Below are 21,101 nucleotides of genomic sequence, written 5' to 3'. Positions count from 1 at the left end.
AGCAAGAGCCTGCATCTGTGCCGCCAGGTTGTCCCTCTGCCGTTGAAGGGCACCAGCTTTCTGGCACTCTTCATCAAACTCTGCCTGGGTATCCAGGTCTTTCAAAATCAATGTATTGCTTTCCTCTTTCTCTCTGTCTAGTTGGATTTGCAGGGTGGCTACCTGCTCGGTGCATGCCCTGTTGAAATTGATCTGTTGCTCCAGCTTTTTCTGGCACTGCAGTAAGGAGTCCAAACTGTCTTGGTGCTCCTTCTGCAAAGCCAGAATTCTGGTATCCTGGTCAGCCTTTTCCTGTTGCAGGATATCCATATCCTCCTTTATTTTAATGATGTACTGTCTACTATCATTTTCTGACTCCTGGCTCTTGTGCAGCCTCTGCTCAGAAGAGTCCAGATCAGATTGGGCCTTCTCTAATGCCAACAGTTGTCTACTTGCCAGATCTTGCCCTTCAGCACATTTGTCCGACATGGCTCCCATATATAGATACAAATATGCCACTATCCTGACAATCTTGTCGTATTCATCTTTAGCTTTAGGAGCCATATATAGTTCACTCAGGGCCACATGTAAGGGACCCTGATCCCTCCAGATATCTGACCCAGTTGCAGTGACCTGTTGTGTGATCGCCTGCAACCATACATTTTGGTCCTGTTCAGACCATTCACCTCTCACAAACAGTTTATGTAAGAGGTGCTCTCTAGCTATCTTCATATCTACCAAGGTTGTCATTCTGGAAATTGATTTCCTTCCTGACTTACAGACGTTAGTATTTTATTTTGCAAAACAGACCGTCTCCTTAAAGCGTCCCTTTGAGGAGTGCTTTACAGCATACCACAGCATGGTGATCTGATTGGATGTATGTATCCCGTCAGTTAGCACACTGTATTTAAGCTGCACAAATAGTAGATCTGAGCCAGAATCTCCGGCTCGAGCCCCCACTGTGTAAGCGGCTTCAATTCAACACTACAGCTAAGTCAATGCCTAGTCTGTGATGCTGATGGAAACCCTGACTGATGTATTTTTATGTCCAGTTTGTTTACTCTGGACGACAACCCTTATATAACACCCCTCTCTTAGAATCCCCCTGACCCCACTGAGCCAAGAAGTAGGTTTGTTTTGCAAATTAAAAGGTTTATTTGAAAAATCACACTATATATATCTCACACTTGTGAATATGAGCCGCAATCAGCAATAGGTAATCCTACTGTAGCACAGTTCTTGGATACTTATGAATAGGAACAGAGGAATAAGGTAGCAGAGAATGCTTTATATGGTTCAAGGAGATGCAAAGATGAATAAAATGCAGTACAGAAATAAACTGATATGGTTTCACAAGAGATAATATGTTCACTTTTCACCTTGTGGCAATTCACTCCCCCCCTATGCAATGTAAGGAGATGGAAGTAACACAGTCTTCAGGAATACGATCACAATACAATACGAATTTCAGTTCCCCCCCTAGCAAGCATATAGCACCAGGAATGATTTTAAAGCAGGCAAGATCCCTTTAAATGTGGTGGCAATGAAGTAAAAATATGCTAAAACTGCTTTTAATTCCCTATAGGAGGTTCAGGGTAGGCGATAGCTACTTTGAATGAGTTCAGGTCCACACTAACAATGATTAATGAGGGATTATCAGGTTGAAAACGGATTTCAGTAATGGAAGCAAAGGGCAGATATTTTTACACGGGAGTGAAATGAAGCAAAATATCAAAATCGCGGCACTTTTTCCGAGTGCAGCGATCGCAATTACGTTCCTAGGATGCACGGTTACAAAGATACGGGCGATTTTGTGAGGGCAGTTTTTCAGAAATTAAATTACAGTTTCAGAATGACAGATGCGCTTTGGAAGGTTTGAATCAACAGGATGGCCACACGAGTTCTTATGATGCAGTTCTAAATAGCTTAAAATAATCTAATTCAAACTATTTTAACCTAAGAGATGGGTTCTGCACAGTTCTAGCTGGGTACTCACACTATAAATTTGAAAGGAATGGTCTCGTCAAGTTTAGCTGCGGTTCTCTCTGCTCGGCGGGTCAATCAGGCACCGGTTCGGTTCACAGCGGTCTGGTCTGGGTCTCTGGTTCTGCTGGTCTGGATCAAGTGGATTCTGGATACCGCACTGCTTTCTGGGTACTGGTTCTGTCAAATGTTCTTAGCAAAGAATCCAACAGCTCGCCCGGCTGTAGAATAGTTGGTTGGATTGCTGGATTCTGAAGGCCTGCTGAGAAGAGTTCTCAGCTTGTGGGTTCTAGAGTTTTTTGGAGTTTTTGTTCTGGAGTCAGTCTGGATCTCTGGAGTTCTGGATTCTGGCGTTCTCCGTCGGAGTGCTGCGCAGGAATTCAGTTGAAGGTTGGAAAATGAATGTCCCTACCTGGATTTCAGTGGTCCTTTTTATGTGTTTTGAAAATGGGTGTGCGTGGGCATAACTAAGCCTGCCCCTCACAACTTATCATTGGCCAAGTTTTCCTCTCCCCCTTGATTGGGGAACTGAGTTGTGTGTCAGAGTGAGTCATCAGGTGTCATTATGGCTTAAAGAAAGAACACTCCCCTTGTCAATTTGCACACAAATCTATTTCTGATCCAAATACGTATTTCCCAGATACACAATTTGTTGAAATTACATACACACATATATCACATAAGGTAGTCTCTGTTCCAACTCTGATATTTCTAAGAGCTTGGATTAAGAAATGACAACATTTTTAGCTTTTTGGTTGGTTTTCCAATATTGGATTTTTACCAAAAATTACACAGATGTACACCATCTCTCTACACATATTCCAGTAATTTACTGTGTCTCTAGCATAAACACAGTGTCTGTAGTATTAATAATTAGCGGGGTTTTGCCTCAGAACATAACAGAGCGACCAGCTGAGCCTTGAACCGTGAGTAAAATTGTCATTTTAAGAATCTCAAAGTTGTACATTTCTATCATCTGGTTACAATTAGTTATCAGTATTTTTATAAAACATATTTGCCTTCAATTCAATTCATAAAAGTGTCTGGGTCCGCCCCCAGAAGCTTGGGGAGTCAGATGGTCACATGGCCTTTGCTGGTAGGGCACTGTTTACAGCCCACACCTGAAATCAGCATACCCCATTCAATAGAAAGGGTCTATTGTGTTGGGTCCAGAAGGCTGCAGGGAAGTCCCCTCCCTCTCAATCAACAGGGCCATGTGATATCCTGCCTCTTGGTGTGGGTCTCTGAGGTGAGAAGGTTTCCCAGCCTCTTGGACTGTTAATTGAATCAGACTGTCTTCTGGGAACCGCAGGTGTTAAGAATGTCCATTACCCAGCAAGGCTTTGAAGTCCAGGCTGGCTCGTTCTCCTGTCAGAGTTCAGACCGCTAGCGCTGGTTAGTGTCCAATGCCGGTACTGCACCTATTTTATTTGGAGTTGTCTTGAATTAATACATTTCAAAAAGAAAGGATTTTGAACAGCACCATCTTTCTTGCACTGGTTTTAGCTCTGCGTGTAGCCCAAGGTTAGGTCCTGGCAATGGTCTCTTGTATTAATATTGGACAGAGGCAAAATGGATGGCAACCTATTTTTCATGTTTTCCCTGTGCATTTTCAGGTGAGTCCTGGCCATCATGATGTTTTCAATGCCAGTAATGCACAGTTTTGTGGTAGGGCTTGGATGCATGGGTAAAAACATCCCACAGGAGACGCAAGAAATCCTTGCCAGGCTATCATAGTCTCAGGTTTGGCTGGTTCCACAAACCAGAAGGTGACAAATAGAACTATGCCGTCCAATTGTGGAAGATCATCGATCCATCAAGCCGCAGCACACTGTCCAACAAGGGCACGTGAATCCTCCTATTGTAGATCATGGACCCGACCTCTGGAAAGCTAAGAAAAAAAAAAACCTTTCCTCTATTTGACAATCCATCAGCCAGGCATAAAGACCAAGGAACCCATTCAAAGAAATATGAACAAACCACAGGGAGAAAAACCAAAATCAAACGGCTCAAGAGATTTTCTAAGAAACTTGAGAATTCCTCCAGAGCCAAGACAGAATTTGTCAAAAGGAAATGGAAAGGATATCACGTCCTAATCAAACAGGACAACTAGATACGGAACGTAGTTCTCTGAATATCTCTAACTAGAAATGAGGCATACGCTCTAAATCTATCAGTTTATATGTCTGAGGAGGAGATGGACGACATGGCTGTTCAACCAGCCTTAGAAGTTGAAATGATACAGGATACCTCAGAGGGAAAAACAAATGGCGAAGAAGATCTTGCTCCCCAAACACCACAAAAACTTTTACAAAGTTAAACCTCAAAATCTTACCAGAGACCCTTTTTTGATGTTGGAAGAGAAACGCCTTCCAATTTCAACTAACCACCCAAAAGGCTTTGATCAAGAAGTGAATAAAGTGAAATTAAAGAAGTTAAACTTAAAACTATCTCATTCTTAATCTCCCAAAAATGGGCAGAATGATTATACTGTAGTGCTAGAACATATCCTGACAGCAGAGGATGGATTGATTCTAAATCGAGCCAACGTCCCAAAATTTCTCCACTACACACCGAAACTCGGGTATATTGATTTGGATGACAAAGATTGTATAATCTGTTGAAGAAAGAAGGTCAGATTGGACCATTTTACACCCATCATCGCCACTGTTTGAAGCAGTTTTGTTAGAGATGGCAACTCCCTTTCTCCCCTTGGGATTTGACTAATCCAAGGATCTCTCGAGATCGAGACTCCAAAGTGTAAAGGAAAAGTATTCCGTCGGGAATAAAATAACTTCTGAACGGAAACCCTATCATTGAGTCCAGAATGGAAAAGAAAACACCTGCTACACCCCCCAAAACGGAAGGAACAGACCTTGGAGACAGAAGATTTTTCACGGATAACTGTTAGGTTTGACAAAACGAAACCGACCATAGCGAGAAACATCAAGATCCGTAGTAGAACCCTCACAGGGCAGAGCGATGCGGAGAAGGAGCCATGCACTCAAATCCCGTGGAAATTTCAAAAGAAAATGCGCAACAAGTAAAGAAATGGGTGTCATCCCTGAAGCTGTGCACCTGGAATACTAGAGGCTTTATGCATCTACTTGGGGAGTTCAGTCTTGTCGAATTATGACATCCTGTGTTTCCAAAAGACGTGGCTGTGGACACTTCCGCCAGGTGATGGATACATGGCATATTTAAATCTGCCCACAAAGGTCTTTATGGCTGCCGGTGCTCTGGCTTATTGGTATTAAAATCTGCTGAAGGCCTCAATCCTTTCACACAGATAGTTACAGTGGAATGCACAGACCTGGCGCAGTGCACCTCGAAGCTTCTGGCTATCTTCAACCTGTACTTGAATTCGCAATGCAATGGACAACGCCCTTTTTATAGATACAACTATGAACTGGGTGGATAATTGGTTCACTCGCTTCAATGACACAGAAGTAATTTTGTGTGGCGATTTGAATATCCGATACTTTGATGAAAATGGCTCTCATCCTTGAGAGCACTTAATATCGAAAAAGGCCCAAACATGATCTAAGGAACTGCTGATACGCTTCATCTATCTGCTTAACGGCCAATTAACAGGCGATATACCCGCAATTCCAACATGGCGGATAGCCAGTAATCGCAAATTTAGATTACATTTTTGCTTCCCTTAAGATGATTTTGTCTCTTGCGCTCTTGGTGGTAGTTCCCATCAACAATAGTGACCATCAAATGGTCACCCTGACATTGAATAGCCTACAGCAGGGTCGGAAAATGCCACTTTGATGATTTGGATCATCTCAGTATCACCTTACACTAATTACGCGGATGATACCCAGATCCTCCTTCCGCTTTCTGGAGATTATGGAAAGGATTTGGCCTTGGTGAATAGATTGTACATCATCATCCAGGCATGGATGGCCACACATGGACTATGCCTGAATGATAAAACTGAACTCATAATTCTAGGTACTACTACCAGTTTGAAGAAACTGGGCTCTGCCTATTGCTCCTTCACGATTGATGACAATAGCATTAATGTGGGACATGAGGTCAAAACCTTGGGCTTTTACCTGGCCTCCACCTTCTCCTTTCTCAAACGGGCTAAATCTCTAGCCTTCTCCACGGCCTACACCTGTAAATTGATCCGTGCAGCCAAACCTTTCCTGTCTGACACCAGCTGCTTAACCCTTGACAGAGCCCTCATGCTATCCCGCCTGGACTACTGCAACGCTCTTTATCTTGGGTCCTCCAAAGCCATTACCAGCAAACTCCAAACTCTCCAGAACAACGCTCTTAGAGCAGCATGGGCGTCTCTAGAAGAGAGCATATCGTCAACAGAATAATTGGCTTACTATCAAAGACAAAATCCTCCTAAAAACGGCCTCACTTACAAATCGCTCAACAATGCCGCCCCCATCCATCTTATCGACAGATTCCATAGACAGACCTCCCTGGGACCAACAAGTACAGTATACAAAGACTGCCTTTCTGTCCCCAATTTTAAATGTTCTACCATAGGGGGCGACAGTTTCCCAGTCAAACCAGCAAAACTGTGGAACTCTCTACCTCCACCCATCAGAATGGACTTGCACTATCAGAACTTCCGAGGTAAGGTCATTTCATGGTTGAAAATGTAGGCCTCCCATCATAGCCAGCTGCGTAGTTGATCAGACTCATGCTTATCGTACCCATCTATGCCTGCTTGTACATATGTTTATATTCCTCCTATTACTGTATGCTATATATTTGTTCTTGTTGTAACCAAGCAATCGCAATCTTTTGTAAATGCTGTGCACTGTTACCCGAGGGTATGATGGCGCATTACAAATAATAAAACAAACACTTCCCCCTCATTTACATCCAACTATGTGTAAAAACAGACTTTGTATCCACCCAAATGATGTCCAGAGAAGAACATCTAACTTTGTAACAAGGTGTGAGACTGGGAAGCAAGCGCTAGATTATGACTGGGTCTTGCTCCCGTTTAAAGTCCAAGACGGAAAAGGGCCCAAAATCACTTCCATAAATGATCATACGTACAATAATGAACTAGGAGATGTAAAGAAAATCTACCAAGCAGATTTTAAAGAGCATCTTCCACTCCCAAGACAGAATTTCAGGTATGAATAAAAGGAAGCAACAATACAGGAACTGGCTACTGAATTCATGAGCTCAATGTATGCAAAGTAATGCTGAAATTATGCTGAGGGCAATTTGTGATCAAAATACATGCAATTTGTGGGCCATTTTAAAAACTGCCAAACTAGACAGTCTGATCTTCTGGTAACTGCTGTTCCTGGAGAGGCCTGGGTCTCCCACTTCTCCATTCACTTTGTAAGGGTAGAGAAAGGAAGAGAGGGGCCAGAGGTTGCTCAATCAGGGAGATCAGCCATTGAGATAGATTGAGAGGAAATCCTGATGTTGATCAGGAAACTTAACTCCTCTGGAGCTCCTGGACCTGATGGCCTAAGTAATGTTTGAAATCTAATCCTGAAGCTTGGACTGAATTCTATAAGCACTTGTTCACAACCATTGTGGAAACTCAAGCAGTTCCAGCTACATGGAAAAACGCAGTGTTAGTGCCTATATTCAAGAAGGGAGCGCGCTACCTCTCAGGAAATTATCGTCCTACAGGGGAACCGCAAAGGGAAGTTTCAGGTATTTTTAGCGACCAGGAAATTGGATCAAGTTCATTCAATAAAATATCTGGGAGTTATGGTGAACTCTAGCATCAGAGAGCACAAATGGGAGTAGCTTTGAGAACAAGGGTGGAGAGCTTGGCCCAACAAGGGTCAATACTACACAAAATATATGGAAAATGATCAGTGCTGACCTTCTACAAGCAGAAGGTGACACCAATTTTAATATATGGAGTGAAAACAATTTATTTTGGGAAATCCGGGATTTTTTGGAAGCTACTTTTTGGTATAAAGTACTGCGTTTACCCCCTTCTTTTCCAGTGGCCTTGATCAGATACAAACTGGCATTGCAGTCACTCCAATCGCTGGATGTATATCGGAAAGCTGTAATAGATCCATCTTCCACCCATAGATATTTTACAAATGAAAGACTGGGGGCACTACCACCCTTCTGGACCTCTGGAAACTTAAACGGAAAATCCTAAAACATAAGTTAAAAAGGGAAATAGTGATGTTTGATTGGATTGAAACCCAGGAAAAGAGATCTGTTGGCAGGAAAGGTGCTCAATAAATCAGCTGCTGCGCTATTTAACAAAATGTCCCTGTCTGAGGTACAGAGACCCCTTTATGAGACTATGATTAAATCTTCCTACGAGAGAAGTACTAGGCCAACAAAGGCACATGACTGTGCAAGCCCCGACTTGTAGATATTGTGAAGATCCGGATTCAATCAAAACATCTTATGATTGAATGCAGAACATTGAAATCCATTCGAAATAAATTCAAAGATCATTTGATAGCTGCGCTGACAACTGTGGAGGTAGAGGATTGGTGGAACCTAGTGTTATTAGAGGAACATAACGATGTTCACCATGATGAAATATTGGAATGAGATTATCCCATGTACTCCCCTCTCTGATAAAGTCTAACAATTACCCCGTAAACTCCCCTACTCGGATATGCCGGAAAATTGTTCTTGATCCCCACCTGAAGGGAATACTTCTCAAAAATGGAAATGAATTCCGATTCATGAAGGTTTTTAATATAAATGGACCATTCTTTGTATTGAACTGTTTTAGCTAGGAATTGTATTGGATACTTTAATGTTTAATATGGATTGTATGTGAAAGGTTTATAATACACCAAAACACTAATAAAAAAAAACTAAAAAACCTAGCCAAAATCCTAACTTCTAAACTCACTGTACTGCTTAGAAAAAACAACTTAAGGAAAGCAGGAAATGTAGGCTCCCCTCAAATGTTCTTTCATTTGCCATCTCCCAGTGTTTACAGGAATCTCTCCTAGTTCAGTGCACACAATTTTGATGAGCACCCGGTTAGGTAGGGAACTTCCATATTAGCAATAGGGTCAGTAAAGGGTTTTCTTCAATTTAAATAAAACTCCTGTAGTAAAAGTATGTTTTCTGGTCCAAGTCTTTCTTCTGGTATGCCACAATATGCACACACTATACATATGATCACAAACCCCTTGAGGGGCTGCTATGCCAAACACTCGAAAAGGCTATTCCTCAAGGATCCAACTCGTTATTTTGTGCCATTTTGCTTTTTGGTCTTCTTCCTACCCTCAGAGGCTGAAAACTCCTAAATAAGGTAATACACATTTGTGGGATCGAGCCTTTGAATCTGGGTCAATGTTTTGTGTGCCCAGGCGTGGAAGAGGGACAGAGTAGTCCAAAACCACATGTCAACAAGGGGTTGTGTGCTGTTGTGCAGATATGTGGCAGCTAACTGCCCATGATTGGACCACCACTACCTGCTTTAATGATGGTTCATCTTTCCACATTGGTGGACAGGGGGGGTCTAACCAGTCTCGAACCTGCCATTCGTGAACTTTGGAAGGGTCACTAGAGAGACCTGGAGGCCGACTATGTATTGAAGGGGCATCACTGCTGCACCGGACACCATCTCGCCCAAACGTCTGATACTTGGCAGATCCTCAACATGTGGTCCAAGAACCTCATTGTCAGCAGCATCTGCTGTCTACTGTGAAAAGGGCCCTGTCCGCAGGAACTTAAAGATGACTGGTAATGAACACCTACAAACCCGATCCTGCACTGCAACCACAACAATGAGGCTGGTCTTCACCAGCGATTTACTGCAACTTGGGACTATTACTACCTTTCTACGGCATGATTAACCCCCCCCATCCTGTCCCCCGCACCCAGAGATCACCTAGATTTCTTGAACCGCGCTCCATCCACATTGCGTTGGCATTGGGCACAAGTCCTGCTTACCCTCCCAGGACCCTGCTTGTTTTTTGCATAATTTAATTAACTTTGGGTCTCACCCCAGGTTGCAAGGGGAATCCAGACGTGGAGCCCTTGCTCTCTATTCTCAGAGAGGCACAGCTCCACCCTACTGATGAGGTTCAACAAGAATCAAACATGTGTCTGGTATTGCTGTTGGTACTCTTGTTCAGAGGAGAATTGCCCGGCATTTCGGTGCTGGACTTCCACAGGGCAAAGACTTGTTTGTTTTGGATATTTCTCATCTGTGAAAGATAGTGAGCTAAAGAATCTGGGTAAGGCTCTCGTAACCGAGACTAATGGCCGGCAGAGGGATTCCCAGGACCGCCCCTTGTTTTTTGCTGCTTACCCTTAGGCCCTCCGTTGCTGCCACGGAGTGATGGTATCGGGTCAGTACTTCTGTGGGTCATCCACGTCAACCCCACCCGAGTAGGTAGCTGCTACTACTTCACTTCAACTCTACCCGCAAGTCCCCATTTTGCATTTGCCCGTCAGTACTTTTCCTGCACAGGCTGAGTGGGCCCTCCCAAACTACTCACCATTCCCCCTCAGCAACCTTTTGGGACATCTAGAGGACAACCAGAGATATGGTACAGGATAAGGCAACACTTCTGAAGTTTTAGTATGTTGTGCTACATGCCATATCATTAAAAAGGCATATGTATTGATATGTGCATAATCTACCCAGACTTGGGTGAATGCATTTACTGTTCAGATAACAGACTGATCTGAAGTGGTGTGCAACCCATAGTGGTTGTTAGGTAAAGATTTGGGGTAGTACCCTTTGAATGCACTACAACAACCTTAGCCTCCTGGCAATAGGTACCCAACCTTTGGTATTAGTCTGAACTACACAGGTTGGTAGGTTGGCCTAGCAGCCAGGCGTATCGCAAGAGGAGTCATTGTGAGCATTAGGGTAGTTACACAGAAGTTCACAGTGACAAGTATTCAAATAAACACTGATACTCAAGGTTTCTTGATGAAACCATTATTAATTTATTTACCAGTCATTTAAACAAGCCTTCTTCAGAAGGCAGCAATATCAAAAGCAACACTCAAATACACTTCAGAAATACACACTCTTAGGTTTCTCAGAATCAGTAAAGATCCATTGGGGATGGCATACAAGACAGTTCCTACACCCTCCGGTGACTTAAATAGCCAGGGCACTGTGGACATTAATATATTACTGTACATTCAGAGTAGGCTTTGAGAGTGTCAACAGAAAGGGTTATTAGAACAAACAAGAGATCACAAATATTCTTAAACATGCAAATACTTTTGGACTCCCCCCCCCTCCCCAATGCAGAGTAAGTTAACCCCTTCCTGGAAGTATAGGTGGAACACAATAAGCAGAGGAGAGAAGAGTAATTCAGGGAACCAGGATAAGCCAATGTCAATGGGCAAAAGTCTATGTGGACTGAAGCACTTCTTGCAGGTGAGTAAAAGTCTTTGCACAATGTTTTTTAAAAGTCTTTGGTGAAAAAGAAGAATCAAATGTAGGGCCACAAGCCGGGAGACTTGTGAAGTAGAAGAGCAAGCAAATCTACAATGAGAGGTAAGTTCTCTGACACTTTACAGTACATTTAGGTTGAAGACAAGATGCAGCAGATGACCTCCGTTCCTGTGCAGCTCTGCAGATCCTGTTGTTCCTGGGCCTCAGTCGTGGGGACAAGAGGGAGGACTTCTGGGGACTCCTGCATCACAACGGGACGTTCACCAATGGCAACTGGCAAACTTCAAACAAGTGGCACTTTAGTGTTTCAGATTCTCGCGACTGCCGCAAATAGCAACACTGCGGTTCTTGGCTGTCGATTAGGAGTTTTCTTGCTTCTAGGGTCCAGCACTCTTGTCACGCTATCCCCTCATTCTGTCCCTATTTCACAAGCATCTAGGTCAGACAATACTCACAATGCACCAGTTACCCCAGCCAGGTTTCCATTTCCTGTCACTCACAGTGGACGGGTGTCACGTGAGCGGGTTTACCCCAAGGGCCACATATGCAGACTCATGGGTTCCCCGTTCCTTCACTGGTGTCTGCAGGAGGGAGCTCGCAGGCGCCGGCTACAGGATGCTGTGCGCAGAAAGTCATTTCCGCGATCATGGAAACCATTGAGATCTAAACAACGCTCATGTGTCATGTTTGCAGGTCACGTGACGCGTTCATCCATCTCACTCGCGGATCAGGTGATGCGGAAGCATCTACTACTTAAGCGCTGAACTTCCGCACGTCCGCGCTTCACAGCTGTTCTTTGGAGGACTCTGTACGGCGTTTGGATACTTTGTGTTTCACGGCTCTTGACTCTTGGACTGTTTTCGGATTTGCTTTGCACACATCTTTTGGCTCCGTTTGCTGGATCATTTTGAACTCGGAACGCCTTTTGGACTGTCTTGGATTACCCTAAATAGGACTTGGCATTTTCCTCTTCACTGCATTACGTTATCAAGTACTTTGGATTTTGGTCCTTTCGTTTCATCAAGTTACAGGAGGGCAAGTTGGGTTTTAACCCAGCCTACAGTTCTTCTCCCTATTGTCATCAGGGAAACCAGCTCACGTGCCCCTCCACGGAATTATCAACCATCATAGGGTTCTGGGTTTCGTCACCCATCAGCTTAGGTAAGCCCTGCTCTATATTCCGCTTGTTTGCTTGTACTGTACTCATTTGATTGCTAATAAAGGTTTTCCTTTACAGCTGCCTTGGGTTTCAACATTCCGTGGTTCCGGGCTTCAAGAACTACCCACCTGTGGCCTCAATGATCGCATAGGGAGTAATCTTGTATTCTCTCTGTGGTACTTGGGGACAGAGGTTTCATACTCTTCACGACAATCAAGCAACCTGACATCTGTTGAGGTGGCTCAGGCTCGGTCAGTCCTGCTTCCTGGGAGTCGGAGGATCTTCCTGGAGCTCGGGTCCAACTTAAAGACACTCACTCGATTCTGGTGTTCCTCTCCCTGGCAATCGGTTCCTGCAGCAGCAATTGAAGTACAGCCAACACCAAGAGGATATCCAGATGAGCTTGTCTTGGGATCGATTGGTCCTACCAACACAAGGGGAGAAGTCATACCTTGCAGGGCTTCTCTAGTCGAGGCAAATTCGGAACTTCAGCACTGCAGCAGAGCTTCACCGGGCAAACCAGCGGTCCAGGAGTTGCAGCAGGCGTCTCTTCCAAAGTTCTTCTTCAGGTTCCTTCATCCAGTGGTCGAGTCTGCCTTCCAAGCGAAAAAGCCTCGCCTCTTATGCAGGTTTCTCCCATTCATTCCAGCCTAGCTGTCAAGTCACCCAGTAGAATGGTTGTCCTTGCCGGACAGCCAGACGGCCAATCTCCTAAGAGTGCATTTCTGTCTCCTAGGAGACTAAGCACAGGAAGTTGCGGGCACGTCCTTCACTTCCTGCCCCCACCAGACACTCTAGAGCCAGAGGCGAGTTTCACTCATGAAGCCCGCCAAAGACAAAACGAACAAAGGGACCAAACCTGGTTTGGCGCACAGAGTAAATCTCAAGAAGGAACTTAAGAAATGGGGGGGGGGGGACAGGGGCCATTTTTGACAAATATGGCTCCCATGGGTGCTTCCGTGTGGCTGCGAATGCAGCCCGCAGTAAAAACACAACATGGTAGTAAAAATTAACCACTGCCACCAGCCATTAATTGTGAAAAAGGTAACAAAAATTTTACATGAGAAGCTAGACAAAAGGGGTACTGAGTAACCCCTCTAGCACCCTATTGTAAGATCGTGTGTGCTGGCCTAGAAAGTTACAATGCAAGTTAAGTCAATTTCACTTTACTTCTCTTGGAAATAGTAGTTAATCCAAGAGTAAGGTATTTAAACCTTGGGAAATCTAAAAGACTTCCCTGCGTCACTGCACTAAAGGTGCTGTGTGACAATGCAAAAGGATGCCTATGCAGACTCCAAAAACCAAAAGAAACAGAGTTCAAATCACAGAAAAATACATGAGTGTGGAAAAATGTCTCACTCTCTCCAGGGTCAAAATTAAAAAGTCCTAGAATCCAGCAAAAGTGCTAGCGGTCTCCAAGATAGAAGGGAATTAGCACATTTCTGAGAATTCTCCCTAACAGCGGGTTACCCAACTGTGAGTTGCGTAATTAATATAGCTAGATAGATAGATGTACAGCACAAAGTATTTTTTCTTACCACAAAATGTATAAAGTATGCCTTGTGATAGTCATGTAAAAATTAGTGTTCTTTTTATAATTTACCTGTGTGGGTCTTTTCTGCTAAGTGTTAACTGTACTACAACAGCACCCTCTTCCCCATTTGTTCATCCTTGCTGCTGGGTGAACGCTACTTAAGAGAGTGGCTTTGCTCAATTGGTGTTGTGAATATCCTTGCCAACCCCTAGGTTGGCTTTTGTAAGTCCTACCCATAGTAGTGACTTTGGAAAGGAAGAAACAAAAATTAAAAAAAAACAAAAAAACACAGCTTGTATAAGAGGTAGGCAACTTTTTAGGCATAGCATCTTTAGGTTTACCGATTCCTCAGAAGGGATAAGGTATTCAAGGTTATATTCTTGCAACAATTGCAATGTTACATTGTTAGGTAGATTTTCATATTCTATGGGCAATCTCCTCTACATGCGAGACCCCCAACACTTTTTGCTGGATTTATGGATTTTCAGTCTGTTCCCCCTGAATGAGTGGGAACATTTTTCCACACTAAATAATTCTCCCCCCGCCCCCCACATCTTTTGGGATACTTGGTGTTTATTTTTGTAACTCTCTTGGAGAAATGCTTCCCTCCAAGTTCAATGGCATTGGTCATTGACTTTGCTACACAACACATTCTCTGTGCAACGTGGCTGGGAGCACCTTGGGTGTCACTTTTTATTTTCTGTTATTTTTCTTGGGAGAACTACTGTTCCCAAAGGTGGGGGGGGGATATTTAGTATCCTTCCTAACTTTTACACAGTAAACACATTCTCACTGCTCCTGAAACATTTTGGTTACAATGACAGGCTAGTGAAACAGTCAAATTCAGAGCCTCGAGTTTCAGTTTTGGTCTGCTTGTAGACAAACAAGCAGAAAGCCTCGTGGTTACAGCAAATAAATGTAATGATTCAACATGTAAGCAGCCCGAGAACCCTGTCCAAGGTAGAGGACTCAAGGACCCAGGGAGAGTTCATTGGAGTGCTAAGAGAAAAACCTGATCTTGGGGTATAGTGCATCTACTTAGATTGCTGGGGTTGCGATATTAATATCAAAAGCAGTGTAGGGGGTGGCTAGTGGCCTACCCGTTAGAAGTCAAATTGGTGTCTGACAGCGGTAGGCTTGAGATAATACCTAGAGCCAGTACTTTTAAAGAGTTGATGCTCCAGACCACAGTTGAATCCTACAGGGTTCAGCATGTGCTTTTTCACCCAGCTGGCTTGCAGAGTCAGAGGAAGACGTTGCTGGGGTGGTCCCTTTCTGGTATCATGAAGAAGGCTGGGCTGCGCAGCACAGCAGTACTTTGCTATCATTTGAAGGCTCATGGGAACTGTCCCAGTAAAGCTTTCATCATCTTCCACATGTAAAGTCCTCCGTTACTGCTTCAAAACAAGCGCCAGCAACGGGCATGGGCATGTTTCCAGTCAGATCGACAGTAGCATGCAGACATTTGGGGGTCACCCCATAAAGGATAGGCGACACATTTATACCTTCCTTTGCTTTTTCCAAGAAAATACTGAAGGTGTGGACTTTGCAGTGAATGCCAGGTACTGGCTCCTCTGAGTTCCCAAACTGGGAGTCTCAGGAAGGTCATGATTTCAGGCCCCCTCCACCCCCCCCCCCAAAAGCCTGCAAGCGGCTATGTATTCGAACACACACAGACGCTTGCGGTGTGACCCTCAAGGGGCCACTGGAATCGAGCATTGCAATGCACCCATTTCTATCACCCGAAGTCCCGCCCCATCAACATCCCAGCTGCACCTACGCTACACAGCGGCCGCTCCTGGCCGACACCATGGACGCTACGCCAGACATGCTAGGCTGCTGCTCCTTCATACTTTGCACCCACTGGACCTGTGAAACTGGACTGCTACTCCGACACACCCAGTTGTCTTCTCAGGTGTCTGTGCACAGTACCCTCATTTCAACACTTGCCGGTGACCACTTCGGACATACACAACCGCCACTGTGCTACATCTTCAATTCTCACTCTGCTCAATCACTTGCCATGCTTGCCACTCTTTTGGGTGCAAGCTCATTATTTCACAACCGGTTATATCTGGGAGTCCGCCTGCAAGCTTGCAAGATCCGTGTGCTAATGGCTCATTTCTGCTGGCCCTCCACGTCTTGAGCCTGCTCCAGTTCTAGTCCGCCAGTACTCTTCACAGGGGGTCTAGAACCTCAGCCCTTCTCTGGCTAGGGTCTTCCCTGCTGCCTCTTTTCTGTACACCCTGTCCTTTTTCCTTCCAGTGACCTCACTCATGTCCCTAGAAGGAACCATGCCCAGAACCCAAAGAACTATCAGCTTGCAAACCACCTCAACACATTAGTGGTGCCACCTACCGGAACCACCCACCTAGGTAGGTGCTGGGGAATAGGGTAGCTTCTGGGGCCTGGGAAGGAGGGGTTGTTCTCATTATGTTCCCCAACCCTCAGTGTTTCATTGTCTCTACAAGGGTGGGGGGGGTGAGTTGTTCTCAATCCAGGCCCCAACTCCAATAGGGTTTTGTTGCCCCTACAGTCCCAATACCTTGCAAACATCTGCCTGTCCTCCAGAGTATTTCCTTCAGTGGTTAGCTGCCTTGCCTCCTACTCAGAGGACATTCCCATCAGTGGTTACTGCCCTTCGGTAGGCCTACACCATGTTTGATAGGTGTGGCCCTACGTGGGTGTCTAGATTGCCTTAGCACTAATAAGACCTTTGGCGAGTCGGTATGTTAACTGATTTTATAGAGTCATGCATTTCTTTACATTTTTACAGGGTAAGCCCAACCTCATTGTGGAGTCTCCCTGGCCTTCTGAAGCCAGTTTACCATTTTAAGGAGACGCACATGGAACAAGACTTGGTTCCCTAAAAAGGTAAAGGATTGCAGAAGCATGCTTTTTTTTCAAAAAAGCAGCCATCAGACAGTGGGTCACAAACAAGGTTACCCTGCTCTGGGAAATGAGCTACTTGTTACCTTAGAGGCAATGGACCTTGCGCGGACAGTCAAAGAGAAAGTTATAGGCACATTGCACAGTTCCATTGCTAGTAAAGCCCTGGGTGGAGACCCTGCAGAAAAGGAGATTGATGACCGGTAGGACAAGCTCAAAAAGGCTGAGGAGTAACATGAGATTTCAAGATTTGACTTTAAACATACCCCAAAGAATGCCATTTCTATATGTCCCTGTGCTTAGGTGAAATAAGAGATGTCTCACTGGGGTGACATATCGGAACCAGGAATGGGCCGGTCTAGGCATGGAAAACAGGGAAAGAGGCTTGTGTCAAGTTGGAGGACAGGATAAGAAAAGGCATGGTCAGGTGTGGTCATCTTGGATGCTTGAGTTTTACAAAGGAAGACTTGATAATGAACTAGGACAGTAAAACAAAATGGGTGTGCTTTTGGCCCATATCAGGTGTGCCTCGTAGGAGTGTGGGGAAGTGGGCGTATGGAAGCTAGCCTCAGGAAAGAGGGTCTGTGCTGTGCCTGCGTAAAGGGCTAAAGATTAGCAGTCTCTCCACCTACAGCCTACCTTCATCTCCAGGTCACCAAGTAGCCTGTAGCATCAAATAATCTAGAACACCTTTTAAAAAAACGTTCCCATAGGAAACCCTAACATGGCACACAAACCACACACTCGCATTATGTCCAGAGCATGGCATTCCACTCATGAACATAAGAAAAGTGGATGACAAATTTGTATTACTGAAGTGGGAATCATTGTTGAGAAGAAAGGCCGTAACACGAGTATAGGAGAGCTTAAACCTCAATCCATATCCATGGTGCTAAGCAGCATACACAACAGTCATTGTGCAGATCATGAATTTCAAATGCAAATCACTGCTTGGGTCACTTACCATACGAAGATCAACATCCAACAGAGTGTGATTACTGGAAAGGAGATCCCTCAGTTGCTGTGGGAAGTCAGAAAGGTAATCTGGATAACACTGGGCAACCTGTCAAAAAACGACTTTTTAGAAGGCATGCAATCACCTTGAATCAAACCCCATGAAATATTTTTCGGAACACTACCCCAATGCAGGTTGACCACGGACCTATGAGGCGAAAAATGTATATTAAAAAAAGAACTGTGATGGACTACAAGATAAATATTAGCAACTGTTCAAAGTCTAATGGAATGCATACACAAAGCAGGCACATAAACCAAGGTAGAATATACACATGCAGCCGTGATACTCAGAGTACTTAAACACTGCCGCTTCCATAAGGTTTTTTGGCATTAGGAGGATGTGTGACGACAAGTCGAGGAAAGCATGAAATGGAAGGCTAGCATTAATAAAAATCAGTAACATTGCAAATCACTGCCTGTTCTTCAATACCCCTTCAAAAGTACTACAAGGAAAATATAGCTCTGGAAAGATGAATTACCTCAAGTAGCATTTGGCGCACATTCTGCAGTTTGTACCACTGCTCAAGACAAAGCTGGTTGAAGAGAAGCACAGAGTTTGCTACATAATTTCTGTGTGCATAGCCATGATCCCAAGAGCTTTCTCAGTGTGTACTGCATGTCTAATTGAAGGAGAGATTCCATTGGTTTTGTTTCTCAAAGAGGCGGCAATAAATACAGGTCAGAAACCAAGTCATTCACTTTAAAGGGGTGCCCTGTACACGATTATTGGTTATATGGGAACTGAACAGGGCAAACACTTGGAACTGTGCAGTAAAAGAGGGTGGCATGAAATGCTTACTTAGGCAGGTCTTGTTGCAAGAGAGCTGGTCTCTCTCAGTTGGGATGGCTCCCGCTAGGGGAGAAAAAGGGACAAATTCTCTAGATTCGTCACATCCTATTTATACAAGGTGTTCCCTCTTCTGAAAAATAATACACAGGTGCTCATCAGGAAGTCTCACAAAAGGAACTCCGTCCTCAGTCCAAACCTACTCTATCCTACCACTGTGAAAAAGAAAAATGTGCGTTCTCACTCACTCTGAAATGGTTTCTCATAGCCGTTTGGGATATTTCTTTGGATAGTTATCCTGTTCACTCTGGCTTGGGTGGTGGAACTTGCTGTCGACTTGTGGCATACTTTGTATCTTGCCCCGGATTGGGCTCTCTAGCTCTTCAGCCTCTCTGCGATTCACTTCTCACCCCCCTTGTGCAGTACTTGGATGGGCCTCGTGACTTTGCCACGCACTTTGCTTTGGCATGCCCTTGCCCTCTCGTGAGGTACTTGTATTCTGAAACCAGCAGTTGCTATGGGCTTTCCAAACCTGATTGTACTCATCAGTGTCCTCACCCCCTCGTGGGGTAAATTGATTATCAGCCCTGTCTGGGCTATGGACGTTGCCAGCCCCACTTCAATATTCAGCGTTCTCATCCACTTGTGGTGGACCATTTTTGGCCTGGTGCAATTTATGGGATTTATCAGCATGTCTATACTGGTCAGTGTATTCACCCCCTTGTAGGGTACATAGATTCTCAGCCCCGTGTGGGCTATGGGCTTTCACATCCCCTACTTCGATATTTGTCATTCTCACCCCATCTTGGGATTTTCAGACCCTCAGCCCAGTGAAGTTTATAGTGTGGCCTCACCGCCCTCCAACTGCTCTTGGTTGGTGTCCAGTCAACTCGTCGAAAAAAAACTGGTCGACTGCAATTTGGTCGAAAACCATTTCGTCGAAAAAAATTTTTTATTTATATATTTATTTTTTGGGTTTTCGTTTTGTTAAAAAATGGGTTTTTAGAGAAAAAAAAGGGGGTTGGGGGGGGACCCCCCCCAAAAAAAAAAAAAAAGGGTTAAAATAGAAAAAAAAAAAAATTCGACGAAATGGTTTTCGACCAATTTGATTCGACCATTTGTCTGGTCGACCAATTTTTTTCGACGAATTGACTGGCAACCCTCTTGGTTTGCTGCCAGGTGCCTGCTTTCCAGCGGTAGTGCTCTCTTAGGAAGTGGTCTCTCTGGCCAGCACGGCCCAATGCTTTTTGACTTTGCTCCGGCCAGTGAGGGCAGCTTGCTGGAGTTTGTCTTGGGCCAGTTCTCCCTTCTTGCACTAGGGTCTCAAACGTTCCTCCTTAGAATGAGCTCTCTCGATCCATTGGCTCTGCTCTTTTTGTAAAGGTGTCAACAAGTCCTAGTCGGAAACCAAGCCCTTCAATTTTTAAGGGCACTGTACCTTACTGCCTTGTTCAATTCACATAAAACCAATAAAGACTTGGGATTCTGTGTTACCGGGAGATGGAATAAAACTATGGTCTGGGGATTCCTGATCCCCTAAGTGGCCAGGGTGGCACCCGCATTGGTATCGTGCTTGTCCTGTACCCTGGGGGTGTTAAGCTTAGCAGGCTCACCTCCCTGGTCCCAAATAGGGTGGCTCCCCCTGGAGAGAAGGGACGCAATCCCTGGCTTTTTCACAATCTGTTCTGTGCCACTCAACAGCAGGTGTTGCAGTGGTCAGTAGAATGGTGCAGCAAAATGCTTTTGGCAGGGAGCTTTATTAAAAATGGGAGGTGGGGTAATCTGATTAGCAGGCGTAGGCTGCCCTTCAAGAACCAAAATTACCTGCATCATTTTCTTATTTTATAAAAACAAAAAAGCCAGGGCTTTCATACATCTTCTGTGCAAGTCTGGCCACTAAGCCACATCAGTCTCAGAGTCTTGAGGTTCGCTCATGGAACATGGCACTATAATTGATGTACTGTTGGGAGGCCCTTTCAAAAGTCTCTTAGGAGAAACGTGAGGTGGCAATAAGTAATACTTTACAGACAAAAGCTCACAATTAACGTCCATACAGTAGATTGAAAATATATATATTATCAAAAGTTGTTAAAAATAGAATACATTTAAATTACAGGTACAGAACTTGTAAATGACACTAGTACTTTCTGCCGTCACAATGATTCCTTGCCTGCAATGCAAGAATTTATTGTGGTGACCAACCACAGACATTGGTTTCTTTTTCTGTACCCTTATCACGGATAGACCTCAAGACAAATTAACTGTATGTCTCCCCTGCGTGGGACAAGATGCAAATCACACTGTCCCCGCACAAGGTTTTGGACATTATCAAGATATTGCACTATCAATAGTCATGCAGAGCATGCAAAAACACAGAATGCCATCCGCAAATATG

At 44.5% G+C, this 21,101-nt stretch overlaps 1 protein-coding gene across 1 annotated transcript in view; it reads right to left on the bottom strand.

Annotated features, from left to right (window-relative positions):
* SDAD1 (SDA1 domain containing 1) overlaps positions 1-21,101 on the bottom strand; it is a 551,728-nt gene that overhangs the window by 482,587 nt on the left and 48,040 nt on the right. Inside the window, exon 3 of the mRNA XM_069626295.1 lies at positions 17,867-17,965. Within this exon, the coding sequence (XP_069482396.1) occupies positions 17,867-17,965 (99 nt within the window). The remainder of the gene's footprint in view (positions 1-17,866; positions 17,966-21,101) is intronic.

Source organism: Ambystoma mexicanum, chromosome 6p (assembly GCF_040938575.1).
Source record: "Ambystoma mexicanum isolate Mex_15411 chromosome 6p, UKY_AmexF1_1, whole genome shotgun sequence".
NCBI classification, from domain to species: domain Eukaryota; kingdom Metazoa; phylum Chordata; class Amphibia; order Caudata; family Ambystomatidae; genus Ambystoma; species Ambystoma mexicanum.
This window is presented reverse-complemented; position numbering and strand designations above follow the sequence as displayed.